This window comes from Giraffa tippelskirchi, chromosome 12, assembly GCF_054371585.1.
Source record: "Giraffa tippelskirchi isolate mGirTip1 chromosome 12, T2T-mGirTip1v1.2.pri, whole genome shotgun sequence".
In the NCBI taxonomy this organism is placed as follows: Eukaryota; Metazoa; Chordata; class Mammalia; order Artiodactyla; family Giraffidae; genus Giraffa; species Giraffa tippelskirchi.
Window position 1 is genome coordinate 5,545,846 of NC_137286.1, and position 25,756 is coordinate 5,571,601.

At 56.1% G+C, this 25,756-nt stretch overlaps 1 protein-coding gene across 1 annotated transcript; it reads right to left on the reverse strand.

The window, feature by feature from the left end:
• HHIPL1 (HHIP like 1) lies at positions 1-25,756 on the reverse strand. The gene is made up of 9 exons (XM_081549762.1): positions 25,447-25,756; positions 18,120-18,766; positions 14,698-14,841; positions 11,658-11,986; positions 11,065-11,191; positions 8,432-8,577; positions 6,466-6,547; positions 2,922-3,004; positions 1-1,402 (listed from the first exon to the last, which is right to left on the reverse strand). Exons 1-9 carry the CDS (start codon positions 25,738-25,740, stop codon positions 882-884), a joined length of 2,373 nt encoding a protein of 790 aa, XP_081405888.1. The 5' UTR covers positions 25,741-25,756; the 3' UTR covers positions 1-881.

Sequence of the window (25,756 nt, forward strand, 5' to 3'; positions counted from 1 at the left end):
GAGGGTTTGTAAACAGTCACGTTGTTGGCACAGCCCTGGGTGACAGAGCATCAGTAGTCTCACTGGGTCCATAGCCTGGCCGGCCCCTGGGGTGGGGCCGGAGGAAGCAGAAATTTCCCTGGGATTTCACTGGGGCTGGGGTGGAGGGTGGAGATGGGAGAGGTGGCCCTGGCACAGGCTTGAAAGTGGAGAGACCTGAAGCCTCACCAGCAACCGCGGTGCCTGGACCAGCTGGGCCCAGGAGGCTTCTCCCTGAAGTCACGTAGTGCCCCCTGCCTGCCCTCCCCAGGTACTTGCTTCCTCCTGGGCAGCCTGACTCCCACGGCCCACGGGTCACTCCGGACCCACCCATCTGAAGACTTCCCTTGTTCCCACTAGATGCCTTCAGGTTCTCCTCCACAACTCTGACTGCCAGGCCACCGGTCCACATCCTTTGGGTCGCATTTCTCAGGCCATGGTCCAGCTGGTCTGCAGGCCTTCCACTCACCAGCTGAGCAGGGCAGGCCTGGTCCCCTCCCTCCATCCACCGGCGGACCTCTGTTAATGCAACCAGTAGGCAAGTCCACCCTTGAAGGGCAGCTGCCCTCGGTGCTCAGGGTTGTGCTCCCGGCCGGCTGCTTGAGATGCTTGGAGGTAAGAACACCTCCGCCCGCGCCCACAGGGACCACACCGACCCCCAGCACACACTCCGCCGCTTCCAGGTAGACGCAGGGGCAGAAACACATAGAGAACACGTGCGCACCGCACACGCCTCCCAGGCATCCACAGGACAGCATTGCAGATGGGTCACCCCAGGCAACCGCCCCACGCTCCGCTCCACCCTCGGACCCCGGCGCACGCACCAGGCGCGCGCCCTGGGTGGAGGGGCCTCCCGGGCTCCTCTACAGATCGGGGTCCTCGCGGCTGCACACGACGCCGGCGTCCTCCTGGTGGCCGCAGTTGTGCAAGCCCAGGCCGGCGTGCGCGCACTCCAGCAGGTTGCGCTCGCTGCCCGTGCAGCGCACGTCGTCCAGCAGGATGGGCAGCGTGCGGCCCTCGCCGAACTCGGCGCGCTTGGCTGCCCGCGCCGCGTACCGGAAGCCCAGCTGGCGGCACACGACGGCCGCCGCCTTGGTGTCCCAGGCGTCGTCGCACACAGTGCCCCAGCGTCCCCCCGCGAACACCTCCACGCGCCCGCGGCCCGGGCTCAGGCCCGCTGGCCGCACCAGGCGCACTGCGCCGTTCGAGGGCTCGGGGTCAGCTGTGCCCAGCCGTCCCCGCCGCCGCCCGCTGCCCCGGCGGCGCCCGGATCGTGGGGTGGGCCTTGCGGGCCGCGAGGTGGGCGCCGGCGGAGCGGCCGTGGGGCGGCTGCGGCGGGGAGCCTTGGTGGCCCGTGGGGTGCTCTCCGTCCTCCGGATGAACTCTGCACAGAGGAAGAGTCTGCGGTCAGAGGGACCCCAGCCGCCCCAGCCCACTCCAGTCCTCCACCCCGGAAGGCAGACCCCAGGGAAAGATGTCCTAGTTCTGCCCTCTGCTCAGACCCTGAGAATGAGGGTCACCCTGACCCCACAGGTGCCAACCTGGAGCTGGGGCTAGGCGCTTCTCCGGTCATTCTGCAAACCCCTGCTGCTGCCTTCAGTGCCCAGGCCGCCCTTCCCCCACCTCTGGACCACACGGTCCTCCCTACCCAGGCTCCACCCTCATCGGCTCCAGGGCCTTTCCCACCCGCCCCCTTGCCCTGCAGCTCCTTATGGCTCAGGGTCCGGTGGCGCCCTGCACAATTTCTCTCCTGGGGCCTGGGACACTGAATGACTTCTCTGTCTGCCCCAGCCAGGACAGGGCCTGGTCTGACTTCTCCTGTAGCCTTGGCATCTAGCACAGAGCCGGAACCTCACAGAAGAGCAGAAAACTGCCACATGAGTGAGTGGAAAAGGGCCAAGGTTTGAAACCAACTGCGGCTAGGATTAACTTGCACCCCGAACACCCAGCTCCCCCCTTCCCCCAAACTCCTTCCCTGGAGGTGGGGCACCCCTTCTTCAAGGCCAGGCACCCCCACCCGCCCTGCTGCCTAGCTTGTCCCTCTTCCTGCCCCCCCAACCCCAACTCTAGTCTGCCAACTGGAGACCTGCTGGGCACACTCAGCCCACTAAAGTATTTCCTTTGGCCCGCAGGGTGGTTTTTAAAATTGTGAACTAGTCGCCAATATTTTCAAATCAGGAGATTGTACAGCAACAACCCAAGAAGGCAGGGACCATAACTGTTTGCTCAGCGTTAAAGCCCGAGATTGAAGCACGTACATGTGCTGGATGGATGCAAGCATGCATATCCTGCTTGTCTTGAGAACTGGAAGATGTGACAACACGGGGTCTGTCTCCATTCCCACCTAGCTTGGGCCCAGTGGAACAGCCCTTCCTCGGGGCATACCCTCTTCAGAGGGCCCCAGATCCCACAGGCGGTCATTGTGGCCTTGCCTGGCCCCTCCGGAGGACTGGCACCCCTTCCCTCCCCACGAAGCTTGTCAAAAACAGAACCGGCTTATAGCAGACCTGGCCCAAACGTTCCCTCCCCTAGGTGCCCTTGCACGGAGAATAAGTCCTTCCGCTCAAATGTAGATCTACCCTCCTCTTTCTCTGTCCCTCCCTAGAACTCTGAGTGAACCTTGTCTGGGACCCCCTTTTTCTCCCTTTGTCATGTTGGTTCTGAGGCCTGCAGCCCCTCAGAGCCGCCTACCATGGCCTGCGACTGATACACACCAGTGGAAGGGAGTTTCAGGAGTTCCATGCCCTCCGAGTGTCTGCTGTGCACCGGGCACAGTGCTGGGCACAGTGAGGGAACTGAGGAAGGGCATCCAGACCCAGCTAGGAGCATGCACATCTGGGGGGGTGGGGGGCAAGTGTGGGCTGCAGAAACCCCCTCTGTGTCTCCCGTTGGCAGGCACTTACTTTCTTTGGGCACGAAGTGGATGAGGCGGCTCCTGACCTTCACCTGGGAGGGCTGGATCTGACACTTGCCCGGTGGTGCCCGTCTGCCGACACACAGGACGTCATGAGTCACCCCACCCCCCTGGGAGCCCACCCTGAGTGTGTCCCTCTGGTGTCACCCACCCCTTGCAGCCACACACGAAGGGGAAGGGCCGGTGTATGTTCAGGCCTTGGGCAGGTGTGGACGGTAACAAGGGTGGACATTTATGGAGCAGCACCCAGGTGGCTCAGGGGTAAAGAATCCGCCTGCAGTGCAGGAGACCTGAGTTCGATCCCTGGGTCAGGAAGATGCCCTGGAGAAGGGAAAGGCTACTCACTCCAGTATTCTGGCCTGGAAAATTCCATGAACTGTATAGTCCATGGGGTCACAAAGAGTCGGACACGACTGAGCGACTTTCACTTTGGGTTTCACTTTTACCTAGGTGGCTCAGTGGTAAAGAATCTGCCCGCCAATGCAGGAGACTCCGGAGACACAGGTTCAATCCCTGGGTCAGGAAGAGCCCCTGGAGAAGGAAATGGCAACCCACTCCAGTACTCTTGCTTGGAGAATCCCGTGGACTGAGGAGCCTTGCGGGCTACGAGAGTCGGACACAACAGCACACTTCTGCTGCACCACGCCTCCCGGACCCCAAGAGCCCAACCCCAGGACAGGAACCTCTGAACTGCCTGCCGAACACCCACTCAAGCCTCTTCCTGAAGTGCACGAGGGCCCCGGCGGCCACTTCTAATTCAGGGCATGAAGCATCCTTGGGATGCGATCAAACGTCACACTCCTCCTCCCCAGCCTGCCCGTCTGACTCCGGTGGCTGTCACCGCGCCCCATCCCTGCATCTTACCCTGGCCCCCATCCCCCACAGCCTTTGAGGAGGGTCTCTCTCTGCCCCTCTGGTTCTGAGATTTCTGGTGATGCCAAATCAAAGGGAAAGGTTAAGTCGATCTGAAGAATAACGGGGGGAGAGAGAGAGAGAGAGCCTCGGGGCTGGTGGCAGAGCTGAGGGAACCGGGGGCCTTGCAGCGCCAGGTTGGAGAGCGCCGGGAGAGAACAGAGCCTGAGAAGGGTTGCCAGGGCTCTGAATTGGGTCTCCTTGGGCATCTTGGAGGGGCACAAGGAAGGAATGGAATCCCATTTTAATGAGCTTCTGGCCGTTGATCTGTGAGTCTTTGAATGGGACCGACCCTATTCTGAGACCAGCCCACGTGGGTCCAAGACTTCAATGGGTCCCAGGAGCTCGAGGGGAGAGCCCAAGGGCTGAAGCAGCCACGTGACCCCAGGGAGCTTTCAAACAGCCCCGGCAGAAGGGAGAAAGCGAGGGGGGATGTGGGCCCTTCCCCCGCCCCAGGCTGAAACACAGCCTGGTTCACAGCCTTCTCCAAGCTGCAGAAAGGGCGGTTTTTCCGGCTGCTCTGAGCTCCAGATAATAGCCACACGCGTCAGACCGACCCAGCTGGGTTTTGTTCCTTAAAGAAATTACGTAAAAAATTTTTTACTTTGCCAAAGGGGTAAAGTGCATCTAGGAGATGCACCCAGAAAAATCCCACAGTGGCTATGTTTGGGCAGAGGACCCTCACCCCACCCCCTCCACTTCCCATTTCTTTGTTTTCCAAATGTTCTGGAATGTGGCCCCTCTGCCATATGTTGTGGGTGCAAAAATTACGTGGATTCCAAAAGAGAAAATTGCAAGGGATGAGAAGGGTCAGAGAGGGTGGGGGAAAGGGGAGTCTAGCCTATTGCCTGCTCCTCTGACCCATGAGACCTCGAGTAGAGATCCCTAAGCCTCAGGTCTCTCTGTTCTAAGGGGGTCGTGAGCCCAGAGAGCTGCACGAGACGCAGGTTTAGTCCCTGGGTCAGGAAGATCCCCTGGAGGAGGAAACGGCACCCAACTCCAGTATTCTTGCCTGAAAAATCCAATGTTGGTTCATGGACAGAGGAGCCTGGCGGGCTACAGTCCATGGGGTCACAAAGAGTCGGACACAACTGAAAAGACTGATCTTGCACACATGAGCCCAGAAGGATGCTGTACAGACTAAAGGAGTTGGTGGGTCTCAGGCAGCATCTGGCATGAATTAGGTGATATTTCCTTACAGAAGCATTTTTCCCCTCCAAATTGGAAATAACCTAAATGTCCAAGGGATGGATAAGGCAGTCACGGCACAGTGACTCAACAGAAAATTATGCAGCCATCAAAAACGAGCCTTCTGAGGGTGATGTTGCAACGTGGAAATATTTATGCAAAATAAGGACAGACCTACGAAGAAAAATGTAAAGTTTGCATGTGTTCCTCCATGATGACAGCATTCCAAAGAGGGCCAGGACCTCAGAGGAGGGAAAGAAACAAGCACTTATGTTTTCCTTAATAGTTACATCAATAATGAAGAGCTTTGTGCTCTCAACAAAACAGTGTAGTAAACGAGGAACGTCTGAGAGACGGTCATAGACCAGAGAAAGCTAACGAGACACAGTAACTAAATACAATGTGGAATTCTGGATGGAATCCCAAAGCAAAGGACATGAGGGAAAAACCAGAGGAATCCTTATTTTAAAAGTATGGAGGTACCTGACTTTTTAAAAAGTGTGGCATTTAATGAATGGTAAAGTACCAGTATTGGTTCATTAACTGTGATAGTGTTAGCTGCTCAGCTGTGTCTGACTCTCTTGGGCCCCATCGATTGTAACCCGCCAGGGTGCTCTGTCCACGGTCTCCAGGCAAGAATACTGGAGCGGGTTGCCATTCCCTTCTCCAGGAGATCTTCCTGACCAGGGAATCAAACCTGGTTCTCCTGCATTGCTGGAAGATTATTTACCATCTGAGCCACCAGGGAAGCCCTTAATCACGACAAATGTACCATAATAATAGGGAATACTGAATGGTGGATATATGGGAAACTGTGCTATCATGGCAACTTATCTGTAAAACTAAAACTGTTCTAAAATTTTTAAAAGAATTTTTAAAAATGTGATGGTGGGCTCCATGGTTATCAGCCCCCATTGGTATCTTTGGCACCTTTCTAAGGATGGAAGCGTGAGTGCTAAGTTGCTTCAGTTGTGTCTGATTGTTTGCAGCCCCAGGGACTGTAGCCCACCAGGCTCCTCTGTCCATGGGATTTTTCAGGCAAGAATACTGGAGTGGGTTGCCATGTCCTCCTCCAGGGGATCTTCCTGACCCAGGGATCGAACCTGCATCTCTGGCATCTCCTGTATTGGCAGGTGGGTTTTTTAGTTTTTTGTTTTTTTTTAACCAATAGCGCCACCTATGAATACAGGTGAACTTCGAGGCTGGCAGATAGGTTCTGAATCTTAGATCTGCCCTTACCAGCAGTATGAGCTTAGCTGGTCACTTCCCCTCTCTGGGCCTCAGCTTTCTCTTCTGAAAAATGGGGGTGTTAATCACACCCACCTTAGGATGCAATAGAGAGGGGAAATGAGGTAATGGAGGGGAGTGCTCCTGACAGACAGAAGCAGCTCAGGCCCTGCTGGGGGCGGGGTGGGCGGGAGGCGGGTACTCACCTGGAAGGGTCGATCATCTTGTAGACCACCCCATGCGCCGCAGTGGCACTCGGCATGCCCGTTGACATGAAGTACAGCTCCCCTTGAACAAGAAACAAAGCAAAGGGTGAGACTGCTGCCTGGAACACCATCCGGGCCAGCCTCACGCCCCCACCTCAGGCTTCGGGATGCACCCCAACCTCAGTGAGCCAGGAGGGGAGATGCTCCAGGTCGGTGTACCTCTCCCATCCCCAGAACAGGGAAATGAGCCTGAGAAAGGCATCCAGACGCATCCTGGGGTCTCTGCAGCACAGCCTCCTGGGGTGCTGGCCACTCTGCCCACACCCACCCCGGCTCTGATCTCTGCTCGTGCCTCCTTCCTGGTGACCCCAGGGGCACCCAGGCCCCACCCCTGGTCCCTGCCTGGCCTCATGCCCAGCACACACACCTCTGAGCACCAGTGGGGTCCACAGCCCAGCTCCCCACCGACGGCTTACTGGTGACCAGCTTCCGCATTCCCCAGTGGGCCTGCCTCGTAAGGCTGTTGTAAGGATGACAAGAGCACGTGGTACTTGCTCCATCAGGATGAACTATTACCGCCGTTGTTATTGTCATCTGCACCCAGCCTCAGTTCCCCCATCTGTAAAGTGACAGCCCTGGACCGGGAGCACTCTAAGGCCCCATTCAGCCTTAATTTGTGGGAAGCCATGGCCCCCCAACCCCATGCACAGTCAGGGAGCCCTGATGGCGCTGCTAAGCTCTGCCCAGGGCCACACTGTCCTCCTGATCTCTGCAGTGCGGACTGTCCCTGGAGGACACTGGGGGCCAGCAGAGGTCCTTGTTGTGCAATTTACAAGCATCAGAAGATCAAGCTGAGAGGCAGAGGCTGCAGGGAGCTGGGGGAGTTTGCTGGCATCAGCTCCCCGGATCTCTGTGCCTTCAGGGGCCACCTGCCTGAGCTCACCAGCATGCTGTCCCTCGGCTTGTCTGTCTTTGAGGGGCCTCCTCTTTGGGGTGCACGTGTCTGTCCCTCGGTGTCACTCAGAAGAAGAGCCCCCTGGGCCTGCCTCTGGGGTCTGGGTTCTGTGAGGGGGCACCAGGAAAGGGCACTCCCCCTTCCAAAACATGTTAACCCCCTACTGACCCAAAGAAAAGGCTTTCAAGGGCCCAGTGGGCTTGGGGAGGGCAGTGGGGGCTGGGCTGCCCTTTTGAAAACTTAGATTCTGACGGGTGTCGGTTCAACAAAGGTTTCCCAGACTTAGGCCGGGGGGCTCTGGGCACTGGGCCCTGCAGGGAGACACCTCTCGAAAGGCCCTCGGGAGGGTGTTGCCTAGTAACCTGGCCAAGCATCCACTGGGCCCCACTGGGGGCCCCTCAGCTTTTGTCCAGGAACAATCCAGGGCCAAGGACAAAGGCGGGATCCAGCCCCCAGGATCCTTCTTCCTCTCCCCTCCCCCTCTGCTCCTGGCATTGAAAACACAAGCGCCTGAAAAGGGGACCCACTAACAGGCAAGAAAGCAGTGCCCACCACTCTCTGAGGACAATGCGGCTTCATTTATAGGCCCCAGTGCTTTTGCCATCAGGAATCCAGGGTGCTGGGGGTCCCCAGGGAGGCACTCTCCCACCACTTGCCTGCCTTTCCACCATCACACCCTTTCCTGGTCCCATAACCTCCCCGGACTCTTACCTGTGGGGTCATGTGATCCCTTCCAGTAACTCTGCCCATGGTGGGAGTGGGGGACCACTGCTCCCATTTTCCAGATGAGGAAATGGAGGCTCAGACAGGTGAGAACTGACACCCAAGCAAGGCTCAAGCCCTCTGAACATGTCACCCTCCTGCCTGAAGGTGAACATGTCACCCTCCTGCCTGAAGGTGACTCAGGCCTGAGACACCATCTGGGGAATCCCAGGCCAGAAGGACCCAGGGGTGGGAGAGGTCAGTGCCAGGCAGGCGCAGCGCGGATGGAAAGGCCTCAGGAGTACTCACCAGCCTCGTCCTCTGCGAAGGAGATGATGTGTGGATAGTAATTGTTGATGAGGCCTGGGAACGCACAGGTCTGGCCACGGCCCATGCAGATCTCGCTGTACCGCCACTGGCCTGTCTCCAGGTTCTCCCGGAGGGACATCAGACGCCTGCAAAAGAGGATGGGCTGTGGGGTCCTGCCTGGCAGGGTGCCTGGGGGAAGCCCACCCACCAACCCATCCATCCACTCATCTGTTAGCTACGCAACCAGGACCACACATAATATGCAGGGTCCAATGCAAAACAAACATGCAAGGACCCTTATTCAAAATGTACTAAAAGTTTCAAGACAGTGATGGCAGATCGTTAAACCGAGCGTGGGCCCTTCTGAGCATGTCTGTACAAGCTCACAGACTGCACATCCAGGAAGCCTGCCCCACATGCAGCCTGTACTGAGCACCTGCTACTGGGTCAGCCGAAAAGTTCGTTTGGGTGTTTCTGTTAGACGTTATGGAAAATCCTGAACAAACGGTTTGGCCAACCTAATACACAGCAGGAGAAGCATGTATGCTTAGCCACTCAGTCATGTCCAGCTCTTTGTTTCCCCATGGACTGTAGCCCTCCAGGCTCCTCCGTCCCTGGGATTCTCCAGGCAAGAATACTGCAGTGGGTTGTCATGCCCTCCTCCATGGGATCTTCCCAATCCAGGGATCCAACCCAGGTCTCCCACATTGCAGGCGGATTCTTTACCGCCTGAGCCATCAGGGAAGCCCAGGAGAAGCGTATGGATGAACAAGACCGACTTGGTTTCAGCCTCCTCAGTTCAGTTCCAACCACTGACCAGCAGGAGACAGTCAGGAGCTGACTTCGGGTTCAGAAGCTACGGAGGCTGCATAGACTTGGGAGCTGCCTCCATTTGGGAGCACGAAATGGAGAATCTGTTTTTTGTTTTGGGGGGTTTTTTTAAGTGTTTTTTTTTTTTTTTTTTTTGATGTGGACCATTTTTAAAGTAGTCATTGGATTTGTTATGATATTCGTTCTGTTGATTATGTTTTGGTTTTTCGGTTGCAAGGCACATGGGATCTCAGCTCCCCACCAGGGATGAACATATGCCCCCTGCAGTGGAAGGCAAAGTCTTCACCACTGGACTGCCAGGGAAGTCCTGAAGTGGAGAATTTGGCATCTTCAGAATATGCTGATTTTGTCCCTACTCCCTTCTACGCTTGTCAGTCACCTACGGATACTTTCAGGCCCTGCTTGTCTGTCCCCTCCTTTGAGAAGCCCTCCTGACTGCTCCTGTGCTGGGCTTCCCCAAAGAGCACAGGCTCTCTGAGGCCAGACTCAAATGGACCCAGTGAGAGTCTGTCTTCCTGACTTGGGTGTGAGGTATTCTTCAACTTCGTTGCTCTAGCCCTGGCATGAAGCCTGACCCAGCAGAGGAGCTTGGGAAGTGCCAGCAAAATTCACTGAATTTCTGTGTTCAGGTGGCTTGAGCATTCCTGGGGTGGGGGTAGGGGGGTAGTAGAAGAGTAAAAGGAGAATCGGAGTAAAAAGAGAGGTTTCATCTAGACCCATTTTCCAGATGGGATAACTGAGTCCAGAGGGAGACTCTCCAAGCTGGGAGAAGGACCCAGCAACCAGAGGCCCAGGTCAGGGTTCTCTGTCAGCTCCAGCTATAGACGAATGGCCACAAACCCACCCCAGTTCAGCAGCCTGTGAGAGGTAAGAATTCTGCCAGCCTCAGGCTTCCTTACTTCCTCTCTGAACAGAGACCCTTTTCAACTGCCCTTACGTGGAGAGGCTAGGGTGTGAATAATTAAGAACTGGCGATCCAGTGGTTAGGATTCCACACTTCCACTACAGGGGACCTGGTTTTGATCCCTGGTTGGGGAATTCTTCAAGCTGCATAGCGCAACAACTACAACAAAAAAACTCATTTCACAAGAGGCTGGGAAAGTCCTAAGACCACCAACAGATCCTTCTATTTTATTAATAGAACAAAACAACTAGAAATTGGACATGTTCTAGATTCTAACTGCTGTATATGTATGAACAGGACTCAAATAACCTTAGTAAGCAGGTACTATCATCATTTTGCAGATGAGGAAATTAAAGCTCAGAGAGGTGAAGTAGCTGGCTCAAGGTCATACAGCTAATAAGCATGCCAGGCTTCGGACACAGGTCATCTCAGCTATACTTTAAAACATCATGCCAAGTGTGTGGCTTCCCTGGGCCTCTCTGGTCCTCAGTTTTCCCCTCTGTACAATGGGAGAAACAGGTGGTCACGAGGCTTTGTAAGCTCCCCGGGGTAAAGAGTCTGACCCACGTCAGACTTGGGAGGTATAGTCTCAAACCCCCTCTGAAACCTGTTTGGGATGTGATTTATCCCACCCTCCTTCCCCGGCAACACACCCACCTGCCTCTGGGGGCTCAGTAGGTGGAAGCAGCAAGGCTCCATGGGGCCCAGTGGTCAGACCTCAGCTGGAGCCCCGGGTCCCCTCCCTCCAGCAAGGTGACCTCTCTGGCCAGGCGGCAGCAATGACAGATCCTGGCTCCCAGGAGACAGATGACCCAGAGCCGTCAAAGGTGGTGTTCGGGTTCCCCGACCTTTCACCTCTGCGGTCCCTACCCCTCAGTACTGCTGTCAGGTCACTTACCCGCTCATGAAGTCTCCAAAAATGTAGAGGCCGTTCAGGTTGGGGTACTCGCAGCCCCGGTACACGTACCCCCCAGTCACCGACTTGCCCAGTTTGTGCGGGTAGGCGAAAATTGGCAGTACATCATCTGCAGAGTGGGGAGACGCCGGGTGAGCCTGCGGAGGTCCCGCGGAGGCTCCGCAGGTGGTCCTGAGTCTTGCCAGGCCAGGGGGTGGGAGGTCCCTAGGAGGGCCCGAGATGGGGCCCGAGAGTCAACGAGAAAGGGTGATGCTTAAAGTTTGTCAGGTGGGGAGAGGGCAAGGGTTTGCCAGCCAGGAAGTGATTAGGGGAGGTCGGCGGGGGAGCCATTCCGGAGGGAAGAGCGGGCGAGGGAAGTCTGGGGTGAGCGCGGGCTGGCTACAGACGGAGGCACTGGCGCGCATCCTGATGGGGGGCGGGTTGTACCAGGACTGGGGGTCGCCAATCGCGCGGGCGGTAGGTGAGGTTGGGGGGCCACCGAGGGAGGCGTGGGCGCACAGCCGTGGAGTGGGGGGTGGCAGATCTGGGGAGAGGGGCCCCCGGGGGCGCGGAGGGGGGTGGGGTGGGGCGGTCACCGAGGGAGGCGTTGGCGCACAGCTTGCGGTCGTAGCACTCGTAGCCCTCGCGGGCGCGCCAGCCGTAGTTGCGGCCGCGCTCCACCAGGTCCACCTCCTCGAACTTGTTCTGGCCCACGTCGCCGCAGAAGAGGCGCCCGCGGCCCGCGCCTGTCACCGGGTCGCCTCGGTCGAAGGAGCAGCGCCACATGTTGCGTACCCCGAAGGCGTAGACCTCCGGGCGCGCGGCGGGGTCGCCCACGAACGGGTTGTCCGGCGGGATGCGGTAGAGCGGGCCGCGCTCGTTGCGGTCCACGTCGATGCGCAGCACCTTGCCCAGCAGCGCCGATCTGCGAGAGAAAGCACCGACTGGGGCCCAAGGCCGCCCCAGGTGCAGGGCAAGCGTTGGCTATGAGGCCAGAGACCCCAAGTTCAAGTCCTCAGCAGCCATGCACCGGCTGGGTAACCCCAATCATTCATTTGACATTTTCAGACACCTTACCATGTGCCATCCTAAGCATTTGACTTACATACCATCTGTTGCTTTGTTTTATTCTCACAAGAAATCTTTCAGGTTTTGTTGTTGTTTAGTTGCTAGGTCGTGTCCAACTCTTGTGACTCCCTGGACTGTAGCCCGCCAGGCTCCTCTGTCCCTGGGATTTCCCAGGCAAGAATACTGGAGTGGGTTGCCATTTTCTTCTCCAGGAGATCTTCCTGATCCAGGGATCGAACCCTCCATCTCCTGCATTGGCAGGCGGGTTCTTAACCCACTGAGCCACCAGCGAAGCCCCAGTCTTTTAGGTAAGTGCGTGCTGTTGTGATCATCATTTATTTCACAGACGGGACAGCTGAATTCAGAGAGGCCATAGAGCACCCCTAATTGCCTCACCCCTCATCCAGCCTAGGTAGCCTGGCTGCAGAAACCCAAGCTCTTCATCGCACTTTCTAACCTCCCCAGGCCCTGGGGTTCTCTGCTGTAATATTAGATGGTCCCGCTGTTTCCTGCCTACTTGCAGAACTGTGCTACACGGTGAAAATGATACTAGAAAAATAACGCCTATTTACAGCTTACTTTCAGCACCCAGCACAGCAACAGGCATGCAGTAGGTGCTCATTTAGTGTTTGGTGAGTGAATGTATGAATAACTGCAGTCAAAGTCAAGTGCACCATTCAAGAGTACAAGGAGGGCAGGGAGACGGGTGAGAACGCAGCAGATGTTAGCAGGAAACGGGAGATGGGGCTCTTGCCTTCTCTCTCACACGTGCCCAGGGCCATCGCAGCATGTCAGGCCAAACACGCCTCCGAAGCAGTTCAGTTCACCCCACACTCCACACACACCATCCTGAACCCAGGCTCTGAGAGGGGAACAACTTGCCAGTCTCCCAGGCAGCTCTGGACAGGAAGTGAGGTCCCTTCAGGGTGCCCGGCAACATCGGCTTCTGGGGCCTGGGAGCGAGACCTCAGCACGTTGCCTCCAGAGCCACGCGGAACAGGGTGCAGCTGCAGCCCGGACCTCCACGCAGCCACTGGGGTGAGCAGCTTCTGGGTCTCATTCATTGCAGGACAAAAGCGACACACGATGGAATCTGGGACGTGCTTAAAGATGTGCAGAGGGGAACACACCCTCTTCACCTGTGGCTTTTTTTACAGTATTTATTTATTTATTTGGCTGTGTCCGGTGTTAGTTGAGGCATGTGGGATCTTTAGGTTGGGCATGTGAACTCTTGGTTGTGGCATGTGGGATCTTTAGGTTGGGCATGTGAACTCTTGGTTGTGGCATGTGGGATCTAATTCCTTGACCAAGGCTTGAACTGCACTGGGAGCAGAGTCTTAACCGTTGGACCACCAGGGAAGTCCCTTCATCTGTGATTTTTTGATGCACTTACTTACTGCAAGGTTTTCCCCTAGTATTTGGGTGCACTTCCTTTGGGCTGCTTTTTCAGGCAGGACTGGCTGGTCTGCCCATTTGATGCAACAGTGTACCCCACATTCTCACAGAGCATCAGCACCCAAGCATTTCCGTCATCATTAAAGACACCACACAAGTGTCCTCTTTCATGATGATAAAACGCTCCCCCCTGCCCCAGTAGTTGCCCCACAGGTAATCCCCTATTGTGGACTTCTAGGTTCTGCTCCAGTGAGTTCCTCTCACACTCCCCAGCCTGCTCCACACCGAGCTACGGATTACTCCCCAGAGCCCACACACCACGCTCCAGGCTTTGATATGTAACTGGGCAAAACTCGTAGCAGCAAAATAATGTTTTAAGTCTTGTCCAATTATCCTCAAATCCTTAATTTCTATTTTCTCAACTTCATCTCTAAATACATCCCAAACATGAGAAAGCTGCAATGATTCTTACGCTGTCACATATGAAAGCACAAGTCACAAACTGGGAACACTTTAATTACTGTAATCAACATCATATGGGCTATTTTTACTCTCTGGGCTGAGGAAGGTTTTGTGATTTGGGCTGAGAGAATGGAGGAGGCTGCCCTGAGACTCCTGGGCATCCTCATCTATAAACTTGAGACTCTGTGTGTGTGTGTGTGTGTGTGTGTGTGTGTGTGTATGTGTAAGGAGGGGAATGGTGACAGGCCATCTTCTCAAGCCCGGAAGTGAGGAATTGAGAGCAAGACTTTGCTTCAAATTTCGGGGCCATCTCTGGTGACCCTTGGGGTAGAAAACCCACATGCCCATCCATACAGCCCTGCTCCTGCCAGCTCACACTCCCCATTTGGTCTGGGAAGCACCCTTTTCCTTTCTCTGGCTCCAGCAGGGCTGGGTGAACTTCAAAGAAAAATCTCACCTTCCCAGAGGCTCTGTGATGCCGCCTTTCAGGTAGCCATCACCTTTATTCCTCATGACAAGCCTCCCCATGCAGACGATCATTATTCCTTTCTAACTGATAAGGGGAAGGCACTGGGTTCCCCAGCTGGCTAGCTGCAGGCTGAGCTGGGACCCAAAGCCATTTCTATTGCCCTAGTTTCACAGCTGAGGAAGTCATTCCCCCTCCAGGAGAGTACATAAACCAACCCACCCACCAACCAAATCAGAACATACTTGTTTTGGGCGTTTCCAAACTTCCCAAAGGGGTCTCCAGCCATCCCGCCATCTCCGGTAAAGATGTAGAGGTACCCATCATCCCCGAAGAGCAGCTGGCCTCCATTATGGTTCGAGGCTGGTTCTTCGATTTCCAGGATTATCCTAAGAGAAGATAAGCCACCACACACGCACACACACAAAGAAAATCTCAGCCAGAAACACAAAACAAGATTACAGCAATAAAACCTCCTCTCTCTTAGATGCCATTTTGTAGTTGGAAAGACTTTCCATATCCTTTATAGGAAGTGATTTTTATAAAGATGTGGCAGGCTAGGAAGGGATAATTCACATCACTGTGCCAATGAGATCCAAGAGGCTCAGAGAGGTTGAGCAACTTTCCCAAGGTCACACAGCCCATAGACAGCAGAGCTGGGACAGGAACTCAGGACTTCTGGTTCTGGTCTAGTGTTTTTTCCACTGCTCCCCCACAACTAGCCCCTGCCTGTTACGGTCAAGTGAAACTGTTGACCCAATCACTAGCACGACTGGTTTCTTCATCATCATAGCTACGCACACACCAGCCACTTAAGCTGAGCACTTCTGACACAGTCTCTCATTTGTTATGGTTTTAACTTCTAAGGAGGCGGGCTGGATGGTGTGGCCTGTGCTCAGCTCCACACTAACTTCTCAGTGACCTCCTTTACTGCCAGGGCGGGAATCTTCCACCACACTGCCAGTCAGCTAGCTTCCAGTTAGGGCTTGCCAGGAGAGGGTGGCAGGCAAGGGGAAGGGAGGAGTCACATGTCCCTGGTTTCTGGCACTGCCTCCAGAAGCAATGGTTGCAGGAAGGGCGACAGTGGCTGGTGAATGTGGACTCCTGGCTTTCTGCCCAGACATCTGGGTACCAGGAGGGGCAAAACCCAGCAGCACCAAGACCTTTTTGCCTTTTGTTCCCCTCGCTTCTCACAAGAACTCATATCTAGGGAACTTGACCCTCTCCTTTTCCTTCTCCAGCCCTCATCAATACCTTAGCAGCCAATTCCCTGTATTAAATTCCCTTTGACCAAAATGCTTAGGCTAGTTTAGGTTTTCCAGGATTGGCGACTGACTGGCCAATCCTTTATTAATGCAGATAAGAAACCTGAGATACAGAAAGGTCAGGTACCTTGAACCTAGGACTTTAGAACTTCAGAACCAAGACCAGAAGCCTTTCTGTTGTGAGACCAACATACATGACACGGGGAGCCACACATAATCCCCAAACCAGGTCCTCCACGGAAAGGACAGCTCAGACTGTTGGACATCCATCTCCCATTGGGATCCCAGCCCTGAGAACAGAGACTGACAGCTGACTCAGGCAAAAATGACCACTCATTCCTGGCTCTGCCCTAAGCCAGCCATGCCTACTTCTTCCCCTGCAAGAGTCAGGCTCTAGGCTTGTACTGTGAGGTCCCCAGAGGGACCCTTGCTGAACCCCAATTCTAAAATATGTTCATCTGTATATCTTGTGTTCCACCTTCAGTCTTCATCAGGAATCCATTTTTTAAAGTCATCATTGAAGACACATTCATTCTGTCCCTCTGTCTCCCCTCTGTGAGATTCACATGACAAACTTGGCCTCTCTTGGAGAATCAGTTGTGTGGCCTCATAAAAGATAACAAGAATTATGCTTTCTCTTTTTGCCCTGGCTGCCAAGAAGCTCACAGGCAAAATCTATTAATACATTAGATCCTCACATTAGCCAGTTTGATTCCTTCTTTTTGTACTTTCAGTGTCAAGAGTTTACAATTTTATCAAATGCATGATGTCCTGCTATTTGCTTATTTGTCCTCAGATCAGCCCTGGTCCTCCTCTTACCTGCTCTCCACTTCAGAGGGCCAGCTCCTGCAAACTACATTTCCCATGCTCCTCAGCTAACTGGCCTCCAGCTAGGTTCAGCCAAGGAAAGCATTGGCAGGAGACTGGAGTTGGGGGGGAGAAAGTGAAAGTGTTAGTCGCTCAGTCATGTCTGACTCCTTGCGACTCCATGGACTGTAGCTGGCCAGGCTCCTGTCCATGGAATTCTCCAGGCAAGAATAGTGGAGTGGGGTGCCATTCCCTTCTCCAGGGGATCTTCCCAACCCAGGGATGGGAACCCTGGTCTCCTGAATTGCAGGCAGATACTTTACCAGCTCCTACAAACTAAATTTCCCATGCTCCCCAGCTAACTGGCCTCCAGCTAGGTTCAGCCAAGGAAAGCGTTGGCAGGAGATGAGGAGGGGGAGATTCAGGGGTATTTCTCCCTCCCTCTCTCCTCTCTGCTTCAGGCAGTGTCTTGGCAGTAGCGACACCTCTTCCCTGGCTCCAGCTGCCCCCACCCAGGCCCACCATGGTTCCAGCTTCTACCCAGTGGCCCCAGCTCAGGGGCTCCGGGAACCCTGCCTCTCGCAGTCCAAGAGGTAAGGGCAGCTCCCTTTGGCTGCTGAACTCGGAGTTGCCTCCCTTCTCCCTCTCCCCCCGCCCCCATTTCTCATTCTTCATTTCCAACACCTGAGGAACTAATTCCTGGTATCAAATTCTGCCTATCTGAATACCTGGCACAGGACTTATTTTCCTATTGGAGACAGATTATGTATACCCTTCACGCCAGGCTAGGTCAAAAATTGTTTGTTGCTCAGTCGTGTCTGACTCCGCGACCCAGTGGACTGCAGCACCACCAGGCTCCTTTGTCATGGAATTCTTCCAGGCAAGAATACTTCTCCAGGGGATCTTCTCAACCCAGGCATCAAACCAGGGTCTCCCGCATGGCAGGACGGCAGATTCTTTATGGTCTGAGCCACCAGGGAAGCCCTGTCATATCTGTTTTGAAAACAGTTGGAGCATAACTAATACCCAAAAAGCAGGCTGGGTATTGGGAGGAGCAGAAGCCTGGAGGCAAAGAACGGATAAACATGCAGCTGGGGGAGGGTGGGAAGGAGCAGTTTGCCTGGGGGTGGAGTGTGGAGGTGACAAGTAAGAGGTGGGGGCCAGCCAGGTGACAATGGTCCCCTGGGGCCAGAGCTGGGGGGGTGGGAGCAGTGGGTTGGGCTTGGGAGGGAAGCAGACAGATCAGAGTTCCAGCTCTGACACTTCTAGCTGTGTGACCTAGCAGTCCTTTCATCTCTCTGAGCCTCCACTTCCTCATCTGTAAAATGGGGCTGTATGAGAACCAAGTGAAATGAACCATCTAAAGTACCTGATCCAGGAGCTGGACTCAAGTCCCTGTGATGTCTGTTTGGCAACTGCCCCTCCCCTGAACTCCTAGGGGACTCAGCCCCCTTACTGGGTGTGACCGTCAAAATATGTCACACCCCTTGGGGCACAGCGCAGATCAAATGGACCGTTTTGTGGTCACGCAGGTACGCATCCCTGCCGGATCTCAGCCCCGCCCCCTCCCGGCCTGGGCTCCCGGGGGTTACCACCTCTCGGAGTCGTGGTCCACAGCGTTGACGTCATCCTCCGAGACCCTGAACTCGCTGATGCGGATCCACTCGTCGAAGCCGACGCCCGCCGAGTAGTAGACGTAGAGCTTGCCGTTGTGCCGGAAGCTGGGGTGGAAGGCCAGGCCCAGGAAGCCCCGCTCGTCGCCCTCCCAGGGCGAGGTGAGCACGGCGCGGCTGATGTTCAGGAAGGGCTTCTCCAGCCGCGAGCGGTCGGGCAGGTAGACCCATACCAGCCCCAGCTGCTCGGCCACGAAGAAGCGGTGGGTGCCGTCCTGGGCGTGGACCATGGCCACGGGGTTGCGCAGCCCGTTGGCCACCTCCTCCAGGCACAGCTGCAAGCAGCCCTCGGCGTCGGCCACCACGCGGCCCAGGTTGGAGTTGAGGTTCTCGTTGACCAGCAGGCGCGGGAAGCAGTAGTCGATGTCGTCCAGGGACAGCGAGCGGCAGAGCTTCGCGCGGTTGCCCTCCAGCGCCCAGAGCTCGCGGTCCGGAGACAGGTGCCGGAAGAGGCCCCGGCACGTCTGCCACATGTCCAGGCAGTAGTCCTCGCAGAGCCCGGGCACCGTCCTAAGGGGCGTGGACGGGTCCTCCGCGTCGTAGAGGTGGGCCGCGTAGGGCGAGCATTCCTGCAGAGACAGGCAGGCGCAGGGATGCTCTGGGGTGGGCTTACCAGCCGTGTGACCGCGGATGGTTCACCCCATCTCCAAGAGCCTCAGTCTGCTGATCTGTAAAATGGGAAGACGCCTTCTGTCCATTACACCCACTGTCTCAACTACAGCTCCAGGGGGCCTGCATCTCCTCACCTTCCTCCTATCTCTTGCCTTGATGCTTCTGTTAGAATAACCACACTATGACTACTCCTGCTACTAACAACATCAGGAGCTACTCTTAAGCACCTACTGTCTGCCAGAAAGGATCTGAGGCATTTTAATACATTTTTTCTTTTATTTATTTATTTTTTAAAAAATACTTATGTATTTGGCTGCACCAGGTCTTAGTTTTGGCCATCGAGATCTTCAGTTGTAGTATGTTACAGGGCTTCCCTGGTGGCTCAGATGGTAAAGAATCTGCCTGCAATGCAGGAGACCAGGGTTTGATCCCTGGGTCAGGAAGATCCCCTGGAGAAAGAAATGGCTACCCACTCCTCCAGTACTATTGCCTGGAGAATTCCATGGACAGAAGAGCCTGGCAGGTTATAGACCATGGGGTCCCAAAGAGTCGGACATGACTGAGTGACTAACACATGTGAACTTTTAGTTGCAGCATGTGGGATCCATTGCCCTGACCAGGGATCGAACCCGTGGCCTTCTGCATTGGGAGTGCAGAGACTTAGCTACTGGACCACCAGGGAAGTTCCACTTTCTCTCTTAATATGCTGCCTCTGCCTTATACCTCCATGATTCACTCCACTTTTTTTTAGATCCCTACTCAAGGGGCACCTCCAGGAAGGTCTTCACTGACCACCCATCCATCACCCCCATTTCCTCCTGACCTCTGTTTTGGCTTAAAACAGAAAACAACAACAACAACAAAAAACACTGTAACGTTCCCTGATAATATAATAAAACTCAATGGGTTTACATGTTTATTGCCTGCCTTCCGCGGAACCTAAATTCCACGAGGGCAGGAATTTTGCCTGCGTTGGTCCCTGTCGTATCCCAGAGCCTGAGATGGTGTCTGGCATATAGGAGGCCCATGGTGAATACCCAAGCACCATGCTGAACACTGACTCACCCTGACCAGCCCTGCGTGGGAATAAGTGCTCCTGCCTCCACCGTTTAATCCCCACAAGAGCCCATGGCGGGGAGCTCCCTCCTACACACGGGGAGACCGAGGTGTGGGTCCCCCAGTGTCATTCAGCATCATTTGGTGAGCATGGAGGGTGTGGGTTTGGTCTCAGGTGGACCCCATCCCCCCAGCACCGCAGAGGTGACGCGTGTACAAATGTGAGTACCTTGATTACACTCCTGCCCTCATGTCCCCCTGGCCACCAGGACCCGCTTCCTCCTTCCCTCTGACCTTGGGTTTGGCCCCTCCTGGTGGAGCCCTGAGCCTGTCCCCTGCGGCCAGACCAGATTCTCCATGAGATGAATCAGACCCGCTCCTCCCCTATTCCCCCTCCCCTCCAGCACCTCTTCAGAGCCTCTTGACCTCGCTGGCCCCTTTTCCGGCTCTGCTGGGCTGTGACTCCACGGGGCAAATCCCAACAGCTATGGCTCCCCCCTCAACTCCCCCCGGGGGCTTCCTCATTGATGAGACACTTGGGACCCCACTCAGCACCCACGTGGGCAGGATCTGGAATGTGGGGGAGTTAAGGCCTGATGTGGCAAACCTTGGGCCCCTGGGAGAAGGAAGCTGATAGATAAATTGTTCTGTCTTCCTCTGGGCTCACCCCCTACCGGGGCCAGTCCTGATCTGCCGTCTATACGGTTTCTTGGACCCATGGTCTCGCCAGCTCAAGCATCAGTCACATTTGGCAATAGCCAACTTGCAACTGCATCCTTGATGGGTCTCCCTCTGCCCCTGGTCACTCCTGCTGGCAGGGTCCACTCATCCTAATAAGGAAAAAACCCATGAGTTCTGGCCCAGGTTCTGCTTTCTGAGAATCCACTTGGAGACAACCAACGTGACCAGGCCTCTCCCAGCTTTGAGATCCAGAACCCACCACCTGAGGGCTGAAAGCCCCCTCTCAACTACCCCCCACCCCCCAGAGCAAAAAGGCCTCAGCACCCCAGGCTCTCTAAGGACGTCCCTCAGCTAGAGCCTCTGACCGAGCCTATGTAGTTGTGTCTGGGTCTGACAGCCCCCATCCCCCACCCCCTGCCCCCACCGTGAGCTCACCAGGCCAGGGATGCTCGTCCCCCAGTAGGGGAGGCACAGACAGGCACACGCAGCCCGCTCCCAGGCAGGGCCCGGCTGGGCTCCCACAGGAGGCCCCCAGGGGCCGTGGGTGGCAGGCTGCCCTCTTGGCTGTGTTCTCAGGCTCCTGGCCAGAGGCCACACCCTCCTTTTACCCGACTGTGGCTTGTGGTCACACCATGGCCAGTCCTCCTGGCCTGTCTCCTGCTACCGTGGGGCTGAGGGCCACTTGGTGACGTGCTTGTGGTCTGGTGAGCACCGTCCCGGACCCAGACAGGGAGGCCGTGTTCCATGTGTTCCAGACGGCCCAGCCCTGGCCTGGGTCCCGTGTCCCCTCTCTTACGCTTCCCCTGGAGGCCCCGTGAGTCCCGCCAGCAGCTGTGGGTGGACCAGGAGGGTCTGTGCGTGCACACACCTCATTTCTGCTTTGCGAGGTAGGGTCATGGTGATGCCTACTATATAGATGAGAAGTTGAGGCTTCAAGAAGGCCGCATGCCAAGAAGTGGCCAAGCCACAGCTCAGACCCAGGTCTCATGACGCCCAGACCAGGGCTCTTTTCAGATTACTCAACGGAATTTCATTCAACAAGTGTTACTGCGATCAGACTCTGTGCCAGGCACTGTCCTCAGCTCCAGACACAGTGGGCAGCAAAACAGATTTCTGCAAGCCAATCTGAGTGCCCTCCACACATCAGAACCCAATCCCCGGGACTTCCCTGGTGGTCCCGTGGCTAAGACTCCACACTCCCAATGCAGGGGCCCAGGTTCCATCCCTGGTCAGGAAACTATATCCCACATGTGACAACTGAGTTCTCATGCTGCAACTAAAACTCCTGTCTGCCACAACTAAGACCTGGCACAGCCAAACAGATAAAGAGCAAAAAAAAAAGCAACTAGCCTCACAGTGGTCAGTGGGGGCAGGCAGCAGAAAACCCGTGGAAAACCAACCCAGTATCACATTGCCTAGCTGTCTGCGCATTTCAGCACAGGGACAAACAGCCTGCCCACATTACTGCCCAAGGTTGCCTCTGTGTGGTTGCTGACATTCATGACCCATGGCCCAGAGTCCCAAAGGCTTCTTATGTCCACCATCTACTCTTTAGGAAGACTGAGTCTTTTTTTTCGGTTGTGCCATGTAGCTAGTTCCTTGAGCAGGGATCAAACTCTCAGCAGTGAAATCACAGAGCCCTAACCACTGGACCACCAGGGAATTCCCCAGGAAGACTGAGTCTTTGTACACAATATTCACTTGTAGGACATTCCCTCCTTGCCCAACTGCTGCATATGGCAAACTCCTATGCATGCCTCAACGCCCAACTCAATAGCCTTCTCTTACACCTCTGTTCCCTGACTCCCCCAGCCCTTGTGGATGCTCCTCCTGCTCTCTGTCCACACCTCAGACACAACACTCACCTAACTGTAATCCTACAGCTTGCAGCGTGAGCTCTCTGTTTCTGCTGTCACCTCCCCATTGTTCAGGTGCTCTGCTTGACTGGGACTTAGTTATCTCTTTGTGTGTCTGTCCACCTGCTAGGCTGTGGGACCCTTCAGGGCAGGGACCCCAGGGCCCAGCACATGGTGGGGCTTCAAGAAGGCAGGCAATATGGCAAAGTGATTAAAAGAGGGGTTCTGGAGTCAGAGCCCACGGGAGACTAAATCTACCATTCCCTGAGTGACCTTGGGCAAGTTCCGTAACCTATCTGTGCCTATGTCCCCATCTATAAAGGGGAAAAAATTTCCTAGAGAAATAAACTGAAGCATAAGTTATTGGGATAAATAAACTGAAGTGACACATGTGTTTTCTGAGTAAGTGCTCAAACAATATGAACTATCAAGAGGCGACTCAGTGTTCCCTCCTCCAGGAAGGCTTCCCTGACTTTTTCAGGGCAAGCTCTGCCTCCATGGTGACCCCTGGGGAGGCTTTGGCCCATTCTGATAAGGGTCTCGGTGTCTCCTGAATTGAACAAGGAGACTTTTGAGAACTGGGTTTGTGACTGGCCCACTGCCCCTGGGCCCAGCACCCAGCACAGGGCCAGCTCCTGACAGGCTCCAAAGCACTGTCTGCCCAGAGGCTGCACCTGCAAGCATGTTATGCACAGACTTCTATCAGAAACAGGCCTCGATGACAGTACTTAGAGGCCATCACGGTCATATGGAAGCTTGTTGCGTGGACTGGCTCTCATCAGCCTGGGACCTGAGCTACCCTGTGTCACAAGCTCTCTCTTCTCCTTCCTACAACAGCAGATGGACCAGGGCAAAGCCTCAGGAAAGGGTCTGAAGGGGCCAGGAGAGATCACCACCCTCTGGCTAGGTAGCCATCGTGGGCGTCTGGAGGAGTCATAGGTGTCAGATGGGTGCATGTTCTGGGGGGACTGTGGGCGCAGGCATGGTTTCATGGTCTCTTTCACCATCAGGAGTCCAGGCAGATGTGAGTGCCTGAATTCCATTGACCAAAACTTGTAAACAAGGCACCTCGGCCCCCTCCCCTGGTGGAAATCAGGAGGTGCTGAGTCCAGACACGGCCTTGGCTTGCTGGGAACATTGTCTCCGGCCCAGCGCTCTCCCTCCCTCCCACGAGGCCCTCCAGGGAAACCATGATCCAGCCTCCTCTGCACTCTCCGAGCTCGCTCCAGACATGAGGTCACTCCCAAGACGCCTGGGGTGAATTGCTAGCAGCCATTCTACCACAGCTTGCTCAAGGCCAGGCCTGCTGGGACGGTTCCTAAGGACAGAGGGGAGCCTCCTGCCAGGGGGAGGGTAGAGGGACTGGCCCTTCCCTTCTTCCTCCGCAGACCCGCCTATCTTCAGTGCCCCGCTGAGCCTGGCACGTAGTAAATGCTCAATTAAAACAAAAAGGCAAAAAACCACGGAATGGATGCGTGAACTCTTCTACGTGACCGACATGGGAAGACTACAGGATCTGATCCTCCAGGGTCCCCAGATTGTCGAGGGATGGACACTTGATTGCACCATTCTCGCTCCCCTGAGATGCCCAGTGCAGGGGCTCAGGGGAGTCCACCAAAAGAGAGAGCCCTCCCAGCCCCTCTTATTTCTTGCTCAGATGATGGCTCACTCACACTGGCAATGAGTGTGGTCCATGTGTCACCATGGCCACTTCCGGGTTGTATGATCACCAAGCCAGTCCCTGTCTCTCCGGGCCTTCCCTGAACCAGCCTCTGGGCCCCACTCCGTCCCCTCTCGGGGCTGGGCAGCCACTGGGGACCAAGGAGGCACTAGAGAAATCCAGGCAGAATGGCTCACTGAGCCCTGAGTGTGTGTCATTCAGCCTTCATGGCAAGCGGGAGTGTGGGAGGGCAGGGCAACTTAGACCTCCCCCAATGTAAACATGATGCAACTGAAGTAGAGTGATGACCTGTCCGGGGTTGCAAGGCCAGGAAGTGGCAGAGCCAGGATCAGACCCTAGTAGGTCTGAACCCAAGCCAGCCCCCGTAGGCCCCGCCCCTCCCACCAGCACCTGCCTCTGATAGCTGAAGGTTAGGACTCTGTGCTGCGTGGACAGGAGCCCTCCACCCATGGGTCCTCTCACTGTCCGGGGCTGGGCCAGGGCCAGCCTTCAGACTTCTCAGCCTTGACCCATTACCCGCCAGGGGTTGGGGTCATCAGGCACTCTGGAGTCAGGAAAATGAAGAACCGAGGCACAATCTGGTGTGAGGAGAAGCCGGGGTTCAGCTCTCAGAGGAGGGGCGGGGGCCAAGAAGCTTCACCAGAGGGATGTCTTGGGTGGTCTCTGAGGATGAGAGAACCCACACTGGGTGGGAGCACCATCCCAGGGAGAGGGCACAGCACAAACCTAGGGGGTCTGGAACCGTCTGGTACATCTCACTACTGGGGTTACCCAGGATAGGAGCCCCAGGGCGTGTCAGGGTCCCGCAGTCCAGAGGGGCCCTGAGCACTCCTTCAGGTTGGGAGGAAGGGCCCTCATTGGGAGTAGGGTCCCCCAAACCCCTCGACAAACCCAAGACCAGCGTGCCGATCATGCCCTCTGCAAGGGTTGGTGGGCGCCCACCTCCCCCCAGGGGCAACGCAAGGGAGCTCCGAGCAGGACAAAAGCTTCCCATCCTGGAGCTTGGACAAGGGCAGGGCTCTCTGGGGCTGGGACACTGGGGGCATCTTTAGGTGCCAGGGCAGAAGAGCCCCCCAGACTCGGAGGGAGCGATGATTTCATCAGGAGGAGAAACTGAGACCCAGAGAAAACCTAAGTCACAAAGTTAGTGATGGCAAAGCCCACAGCCATCCCAGTATGCCCGACTCCCCACCCCCTGCCAAATGACTCCCGCCCGGGGGCCTCGAGTTCCGAAGCCCGATGCCCAGTCTCGATCCTCCTTGCCCAGTAGGGTTGCCACCGCCGCCACCCTAGCATCTGGGACCGAGGCCCCGGGCGCGCGCCCTCCCGCCGCGCGCCCCGCACGACCCGCGCGCCCGCTCACCTGGCACAGCAAGTCGAGCGCGTAGCCGGCGCACTCGGCCCACATCGCGGCGTCCACGCGCGCCGCCACGGCCCCGAAGCGCCGGGCCAGCGCCGCGTCCTGCTCGGGAGTGCAGCAGCCGAAGGCCGAGTACTGCGAGCAGAAGCGCAGCGGCTGCGGTGGCCGGAAGGGCGGCCTGAAGTCCAGGCACTGCGGGTGCGCCGCGGCCCCGAGCGCCCGGAGCGCCAGCAGCGCCAGCAGCGTCCGGGTCCCGGCCCCGGCCCCGGCCCCGGCTCCGGCCAGCCGGCCCGCCATGCCGCTGCCCCGCTCC